This window comes from Morus notabilis, unplaced genomic scaffold (genome assembly GCF_000414095.1).
Source record: "Morus notabilis unplaced genomic scaffold, ASM41409v2 Scaffold702, whole genome shotgun sequence".
Classification (NCBI taxonomy): Eukaryota; Viridiplantae; Streptophyta; class Magnoliopsida; order Rosales; family Moraceae; genus Morus; species Morus notabilis.
This window is the reverse complement of record NW_010365327.1, coordinates 351,506-360,956: the sequence shown is the minus strand read 5'-3', so window position 1 is coordinate 360,956 and position 9,451 is coordinate 351,506. Positions and strand designations below refer to the sequence as shown.

General features: G+C 34.3%; 1 protein-coding gene across 2 annotated transcripts in view; it reads left to right on the top strand.

Moving 5' to 3' along the window:
- Positions 1-6,998: 6,998 nt before the first annotated feature.
- LOC21395913 (pentatricopeptide repeat-containing protein At3g59040) overlaps positions 6,999-9,451 on the top strand; it is a 24,828-nt gene continuing 22,375 nt past the window's right edge. For both annotated transcript variants that reach the window (XM_010107868.2, XM_024172070.1), the window contains exon 1: positions 6,999-7,127. In XM_010107868.2, coding sequence (XP_010106170.2) covers positions 7,072-7,127 — 56 coding nt within the window. In that variant the 5' untranslated portion in view covers positions 6,999-7,071. The remainder of the gene's footprint in view (positions 7,128-9,451) is intronic.

Sequence of the window (9,451 nt, the reverse complement as noted above, 5' to 3'; positions counted from 1 at the left end):
GAGTCGTGATCGAGGGGAGATGCGGCTAGAGTTCTTTTTCTTTTGATCGGGGACGAGGGGGGACGAGGGCCAAATTGGGGAAAACAATAAGAGGGCTGAATGGAAAGGCCATTCAAGTCACCCCCACGTGAATGAGGATTCACTCAAATTGAGTGAATAAGCTTTCCAACGGAAAGCCTTTCTTAGCCGAAATAAAGCAACCAAACAATGGGATGATCAGAATGATCTTTCCTTCCCATTTCATTCCTCCTAACTAAACATACTTTTAATAGTATTTTTTCTTTAGAGTCATTCTCATTTTACATTCTAAACTTTAAAAATTTATTGTCTCTTAAATTTTAAATTTATCCCGTTTAAGTCCAATTTTGAGAAACAACTCGTAAAATTAGATGGAAAAAAGGGAGTTAAGGGTAGTCATTTAGTTTTTATTTGTTTGATTTTAACAAAAATTCAAAAAGAAAGAGCGCGTAATTGTATTACCCTATTTTTTCTTATATGTTTTATCAAAAATTACAACAAAAAAAGTTAAGTGGGAACAATTCAAAGTTCATGGAGAAATATGATAATTTTAAAATTTAGGGGGCAAACTGAAGATAAACTTAAAGTTTAGGAACACCAGTGATAATATTACTCGTTGAAACTGCGAGCATTCTATATGTAAGAATGAAAAACATATTTATTAGGGTCTCATTTAGACATATTTATTAGGGTCTCATTTAGATATAAAATATATCTATATATATAATAAGACAAGAAGAATAAGAATGAAAAAAAAAAAAAAGAGGAAAACTAAAAAAAGAAAAGAGAGAAAAAGGAATGAAAATTAAAAATAAAAAACAATAGCAAAACTCTCATACAAAAGTTTTATCATAGAAACATGATTTTTTTTTTTAAATAAGACATGGATAAGTACGAGATAAAATTATTTAAACAGAAAATTAAAAATAAAAATATATTTATGAGGGTCAATTTAAAGAAAAAAGAAAAAAATGTATATTTAGACATAAAAGATAAAAATTATTAAAAAAGAAAGAAGAGCGGGAAAATAGAGGAAGTTAAAAAAAAAGAAAAGAAAGAATGAAGTGAAAAGTAAAACAAAGAAAAGAAAAGAAGTTTGGTGGAAAGTGCAAGAAAATAAAAACGGTGGAGAGTATGAGGAAAAAAAACATTTTGCCAAAACATGTATCTCCTAGAAAAAATGGATTGGGATTCAGTTATGTAGATAGATATTATGGTCAAAATATTAGGATTATTTTCATAATGCCTTCCAAATTATGTACTTTATTTTAAAGTGCCTTCAATTTTTTAAAACAGTTCAAAACATCTATTAATATATAAAAAACAATTGAAAATGTTCATTCTGTTCAATTATATCTATACTACTATCGAAACTAATGAAGGGGTATTTTAAACAGTATTCTATATATCAGGAGTGGTTTGGACTGTTTTAAAAAGTTGAGGTCGGGGTAATTTAAAATACGATACATAATTTAGGGAATATTTATGAAAATGAGTATAATTAAAAAAAAAGGTGCATATCTGAAATAAGAAAAATGCTATGTATATACAATACTAAATTAAGATCTAGTGGACTTCAGGAAAGTAGAAGAAGGGGGAAGATTGCAGTTAGGTAACTAACTTGTTCGATGTCATAGAACCATTTGTTAAGGAAAATGTAAAAAAAAATTATATTTATTTGGATAAAATTCTATGCACTCAAAATACTGTGTCTTATTCTATTTAGCGAGATTTACTTTGTACGAATAGCGATGTTTTAATCTCATTAGGATATGAATAAGAGTGCTAAAAAAGTGCTGATATGTAGAGATGCAACAATGGGCAGGGGCCCGTGGGCCGGCCCAGGCCCATCCTGACATAGTGACGGCACGGCCCGGTACTGTTCAAGGCACAGCCCAGCCTATAAATATTGGCGGGCTGGGCTGAGCCAACATATATCGGCCCATGAAAAATCATGGGTCAGGTCGGGCTTAGGCTGGGCTGGGCCGGCCCAGCCCAGCCCATCTAGGTACATAATGGCCCGGCCCAAACGGGCCCGTCTAAGCCTACAATGGGCCGGCCCAGACGGGCCTGTCTAGGCCCACAATGGGCCGGCCCAACCAAATTACTGATGGGCGTGTTTTGATTCTAAGAAACAAAATTGATACTGTAATTCATGTGTTATCACATCAAAATACTATACATCTAATATATATATATATATAATAATTATTTTGTGTGAGAAAAAAAGTGGGAGTTGTTGCTGAGAAAGAGAGAAAAGAAAAAGGGTGTTGGTGCGTGACGTGGGAAACAATTTTTTAAAGTACTGATATGGATAGGTGCACATCAAATGACTATACATTTAAAATATATATATATATATAATAAGTATTTTGTGTGAGAAAGAGTCAAATGACTATACATTTAATATATATATATAATAAGTATTTTGTGTGAGAAAGAGAGAGGGAGTTGCTGTTGTTGCCTGGGAAAGAGAGAAAAAAGTCAGAGGCTAGAGGGTGTTGCGTGGGAAAGAGAGAAAGAGAGAGGGGTTACGTGCGTGGGAAAGAGAGAGTGGGGTTGCGTGCATGGGAAAGAGAGACTGATATGGCACTGCATGAAGTGATAGGTTACATGCAATAAAACTTGGATTTTTTACCCGTAAGTCTTATCAATGTATTGTCAGTTTTTGTCCAATTTCTTTATCATTTTTGGCTTTTGAACGTTACGGACGTGCTTCCATCCTAATTTTTGCCTATATATAGCCGTGGAAACTTTACATTTGAGTATGCTCTTAACTAACTTCTCAAATTTTACGCATTTTCTATTTTTATTAGTTTACAGTTCTTCTGAAAGGAAAAAAAAAAACTTAAAGGTATAATTTATTTCATTTGTTGTTCATTAATTTTATATTTGTATAAATTTATTTTATTGTGTAATTATCTTATTTAATTTTTATTGATAGTGTTATGTTAATTTATTGTTATTTTTTATTGAAGTAATGACATCAGCACATGGAAGGAGCACCAATGTTTCAAATTTGGCGATCAATGAAGAAGAACAATTTAATGATTCACTTGAAGAAATTGGAGCTGACTCACTATCTTAAGTTTGTGGCTCCTCTGATGTGACTCATAAAGGTAAAAGAAAAATGCAACGAACTTCACCAGTTGGGAGTTATTTTGATTTAGTAATGCGTAAAAATGAGAATGGTGTAACAGAAGAACGTGCAATTTGCAAAGTATGTAAACAAGACTACACAAGTAAATCCTCTTCTGGAACTGGTCACTTAGAGAGGCATCGCAAAAAGTGCGAAGCTAAGCATGATGTAGGTGGTGTTGATTGTCGTCAACAAACACTTCAATTTAGCTCTGATGGTAGTGTTACCAATTGGTCATATGACCAACAAAGAGTTAGAGAATGGCACACTAGATATTTGGCTAGTGCTCAACAACCAATTAGTCTTGGTGATGATCCGGCCTTTGAGGAGTACATTCAAAATGCTTGTAATCCACAATATAGGCATGTTTCAAGAACTACCACAAGAGCTGACACTATGAAAGTTTTTCATTCAATGAGGGGAAATTTATTAATAAATTTAGTTCATTCACTGCATCTGTTGCATGCACATCTGATTTGTGGGAAGGTTGCACCAAAACTAGTTATATTTGTGTAACGGCACATTATGTGGATAAAGATTAGTCTTTTCAAAAAAGGTTAGTTGCTTTTCGATTAATGCCTTATCCACATGATGCCAAGGCCATTCATGATGTCATCATGGAAGTTTTTAATTTTTATGGCATTAAAAAAAAGGTTTTGAGCATCACATTTGACAATGCATCTGCTAATACTGCTGCGATAAACCTTTTCAAGACAACTTTGAAACCACAACATGGTGGAACACTTTTTCACCAAAGATGTGATTGTCATATTATTAACTTGTGTATTCAAGATGGCATGAAATTTTTTCAAGGTTATTTGGAAAATATTCGAATGACCTTGGGTTACATAGTAAGTTCTGGCTCTCGAATTGAAGAATTTGCTAAACTTTGCAAGAGAGCAAGCATGAAACCCAGAAAACTTCCTACTGACATGGGACACCGATGAAATTCAACATATTTGATGTTGAACGCATGCCTACCATACAAAGAGGTCATAATCGCGTATTACAACTTGAAGAATCCAACTGAGCCGCTTTAAGAAATTGATTGACAAATTGCTTCACGCTTCTATAATTTCTTGAAGGTTTTTTATGAAGCCATTCTCCAACTCTCAGGTGTGTACTATCCCACCTCTCCTCATGCATTACATAAATTGTACGACATTGCTGTAACCTTCGATATGCATAGAGGTTTTGACTTGTTTAGGGAATCTGTTGAGTTCATGGAACAAAAATTTAAAAAATATTAGGGGCGTGTTCCACCTTTGTATTGCGTAGCCGCTGTATTGGATCCAAGAATTAAATTAGCTGGTGTTGAATATTTGCTTAAGGGTATAGGAAAAAAACTGAAGGTGCATTCTGACATCATAACCATTCAAAATGTGCAAGTAAAAGTTAAAACTTTATTTACTGCATATAATGAAAAATATGGAGGAGGCCAAACAATGTCCCCTACACTTTTAGCGAGTACTACATCTGTACCACATAGTTCTTCATGGGAAAGTATGATTAGCTACACTGGATTTGGTTTCGGTGCGTCATCCACATCTTCAGCACGTAGTGAATTGGAAAACTATCTGGAAACAAATTTTGCAGCATTCATTTTCAATGAGCAAGGTGGTGGTCATGATTTCAATAAGTTTGATATTTTGTCATTTTGGAGATTACAGTCAAGAACTTTTCCTGTGCTCTCTAGAATGGCACGTGATATACTAACCATACCAGTGTCCACAGTTGCAAGTGAACAAGTATTTAGTTGAAGTGGTGGAGTACTTGATGAACGACGTGCACGCTTGAGTGGCGATATTCTGGAGGCAGTAATGTGCATCAAAGATTGGGAGGACGCTCGCATAAGAAGCCAACAAGTTCAAGATGATTGGGTTGATGATTTTAAAAATTTAGACATTTCTGATACTCCCACTGGGAGTAATACATTGTAATTACGAACAATATCTATTTTTTTTATGTTTTCATGTTTTTTCTTTGTAGTAATTTTGTAAACATCTTATGTATAATTATCCCGATTGTGCTATTTTTTCCTTACTAAGGTTTTATCTCACTGAGTTTTTCTTAGAAATGTTTTTAATGATGCAATCGTAAATAAAATATATCTTTTCATATTCCCATTGACTATTCAAACTTTTATTTTTGTTAACTTATTTAAAAATAAAAAAAATTAAAAATTACATGTATAGATGGGCTATCCCATCTAAACCCATGATGGGTCAAGATGGGGCACGACCCAGCCTGACCCACGTAAAGTTGGCACGTGGGCTAGGCTGGGCTGAGGTAATTTGTATATGGGCCGGCCCGGCCTGGCCCACATAATTCGTGGGCCGGCCCGGCCTGGCCCACATAATTTGTGGGCCGGCCCGGCCCGGCCCACAGCCCACGTGGGCCTAAGAAGAACGGGCCGGGCGACCCATTCTTGCATCTCTGTTGATATGAAATAAGAAAAATGTTGTGTATATACATACCAAATTAAAAGATCTAGTAGACCTTCACCATAACACCTTCATCACCGCTGAATTGAACCCTATAAATAGCAGTCCACAACTAGGCACTGCTGTAACCATTCCTAATAAAGTGTCTTTCCACATTTTTTTTTTGCCCTTAACTTTCTGAAAGAACAATCCTATAACGTAATGGTCGTGCTTATTAATAAAAAAAAATTACTTTCAGCATGGCATTTAGCCAAAAAAAAAACACATATCGCAAATTTTAAATAGTAAAGTTGAAATTTAGTAAATTTTTTAAAATATTATAAGAATAATAAAATTTGATATCATTAATTTTTGTTAAATAGTAAAGTTGAAATTTAGTATAAGTTTAGAAATATTACAAAAATAATAAAATTTGATATCATTAAAATAATGATTATGTCATTATATTATACAATACATTATATCGTTATGAGAATGAATAAATTATTTTTGCTATTTTCATAATATTTTGAAAATTTTACTAAATTTCAACTCGAGATATAAAATTTAACCATATACTATTATTATTATGAAGAAATGGATCTTGTAGCATAGGACTCACAAGTAGAGTCTATCTTGTATTAATGGTGGTGCCTTAAGCACTTTTCCTTTATGAAACGTTTTTAAATTCTATATTGGGCAATGATCATTTCATTTATTTAGATTATTCTCGTTTGTGTTTTTTAATTATAAAGTCATTTCTATTTTGCCTATTAAAATTTAAAAATTATCAATATCAATTTTGAATTTTAGATTAGTCTCACTTAACTCTCTTTGTTAGAATTTTGTTGGAAATAAATGGAAAAATAAGACATTAAGTGTGATTATATGGTCTTTTCTGTTTGTTTTCGACATAAATTAACTAAGTGAAATTGATTTTTCTTCTTTTTTTTTTCCATCAACTTTTAATTAAAAATCTAATAGAAGTTAAGTGGACTAATTCAAAATTTTAAAAAAAGTAAGAATTTTTTAAAATTTGATAATAAAGTGGGAAAAACCGTAAAATTCATAAGTCATAGATGAAATTGATCCGATTTATTTGTTACGTAAAAAAACATGACTATATTTACATGCAAATAAAATTTTTTTAGTATACTTTGATCCTTTAAAAATTTTATAAGATTATTCTCTAAACTTATTTTTTTAATAGTTTTGATTTTCAATATTAAAATAAAATTAACGAAATTTTTTCGAAATATTAGTGAAATAACAAACATTTTTTAAGGACAAAATGTTTTTTCCTCCTCCAGTCCGCCACCGTTAGATACCGTATTTTTTGTCAAAGAGGAGCAGCAAGGGCCCCACATAGTAGTACTCGATAAGATTTTTTTTCCTCCTCCTGAAACGCAAAAATCAAATTCGCGTAACATCTTCTTACACCGAAATCCTTACTGAAACTTTGTCCAATTCCCATTTAGACGGAGACCCAGAATGTCACAAACCCTTTTCTTAAAGCCCTTCGTTTCGGTTCCTATAAATAACTTGAGGTTTGTTCTACTTCTCTCTCTAAGTCTTTCCATTTTCTTCTGTTTAAAGTTAAAGTATGGAGTGTGCTTAGGTTAGTTGGTGTTTAGTTTTAATTTTTAGTGGCTGAATATGTAATTTGTGCTCTTTATGTTTTCACTTACTTTTGTTTACCGATTGAAATAGTTGGGAAAATAAATGTTTTGTTTAGTTCCAGTTGACTGGCATGTAAATTTGAATATGGGCATCTGGGTATTGATTGTAGTGTGTTTGAAGAAAAATGGAATAGAAGAAACTTCTCCTCATACTTTATTACGTGAAAGGTAAAGGGCTTATATAGAGAAACGTAAATCTGTCAATAATTTTCCACGATTGTAGAAACCAATAATCTCTTAATTTAAGGGATAAATCACAGAATTAAAACTAGAGAGATAATAGGAAACAACCTTCCTTATCCCTTCATTTAAACACAACCTAATAGGAAACAAATCCCTAGAAAATAGGAAACCAGAAATGGGAGATTTGTCAACACTCTCCCTCAAGTTGGTTTCCAAGATTGAACATGCCCAGCTTGTCAATCTGTCTTTTGAACATCTTCCTAGCTAGAGCTTTTGTTAGTACATATGCAACTTGATTACCAGTAGACACATAGGTTATGCATAGTATACCGTCCTCAATTTTTTCTTTGATAAAGTGTTTATCCGATCATGATGGACTGGATTGTGAGAAATACTTATGGCTGCCTTATTATCACAGTAAATCTTTAGAGGGAGATTCATTTTCATTTCCAATTCTTCAAGCAATAGTTTCAGCCATAGCATTTCACAAATACCGTGAGCCACGGCTCGAAATTCAGCCTCAGCATTACTCCGGGCCACAACTGTTTGTTTCTTGCTTCGCCAAGTAACCAGATTGCCCCATACAAATGTGCAATACCCTGAAGTAGACCTCTTGTCTTCAATAGAACCTGCCCAATCTGCATCAGTGAATCCCTTGATACTCCTGGACTCATTTTTGTTGAAAAAAAAACCTTTACTAGGCGATCCTTTGAGGTACTTTAGGATTCGGAGTACAACCTCCATGTGCTCTTCGCAGGGAGCATGCATGTACTGGCTAAAAACACTCACAGCGAATGCAATATTTGGTCTGGTGTGGGAAAGATAGATGAGCTTTCCAACTAGTTGCAGGTATCTCCCAATATCAACCGGAGTTCCATCTTTCTTGTCTCCTATCTTTGTTGTGAAGTCCATCGGTGTGTCTACCAGTTTACAGCCTAGCATCCCTGTTTCCTTTAACAGATCCAAGACATATTTTATTTGAGTGACTGATATTCCTTTCTTGTTTCTAGCAACCTCCATACCAAGAAAGTAGCGTAAGGGTCCAAGATCTTTTATCTCAAATTCAGCTGCCAGTCTATTTTTCAGTCTTGTCATCTCCATTGTATCATTTCCTGTCAAAATTATGTCATCCACGTAGACAATAAGAATTGTACTCTTACCATCTTTGTGTCGATAAAAGGGGGTATGGTTGGTATGAGCTTGCCTATACCCTTGTTGTAAGACTGCCTTTGTGAATCTGCCAAACCAGGCCCTTGGGGATTGCTTCAAACCATATTTTTTTAGTCTGCAGACTTTCCCATTCTTCCTGTCTTTGTCGAATCCTGGTGGAAGATCCATGTACACTTCCTCTTCCAAATCATCGTTGAGGAAGGCATTTTTCACGTCAAGTTGTTGTAAATCCCAATTCAGGTTTGTTGCAAGAGATAGAAGTACTCTGACTGTATTGAGCTTGGCAACCGGGGCAAAAGTCTCATTGTAATCAATACCATATGTTTGAGTGAAGCCATTGGCAACCAGTCTTGCTTTGTATCTTTCAATTGTCCTATCAGATCGAGACTTCACAGTAAACACCCATTTGCACCCCACTAAAGCTTTCCCTTCAGGTTTCTCTACTAGATTCCAAGTTTGATTCTTTTCAAGAGCTTGTATTTCCTTTGTAACTGCCTTTCTCCATTCTGGAATCTTCAAATCCTCCTGTATATCTCTAGGAATCTTCTCTTCTGACAAGTTAGTAATAAAAGCTTGGAGAGAAGGTGAAAAGTGACTGTAGGAACATAATTGGAAATGGGATGCTGAGTATAAGAATGAACTCCTTTTCTCAAAGCAATAGGACAATCAAGATTACTAACCTCAGGTGATGAATTCGGTTCTGATTCATGGCAAGGCTGTAGGTCCACAACGTTCTCTATTCTTTGTGAGGCTTTTCTTCGAGAATAAACACGTAACTTAGGTTGTTGTTGTGAATCTCCCCCTTTCCTAGAGTTGTCAATGTTCATGGCAGACTCCAG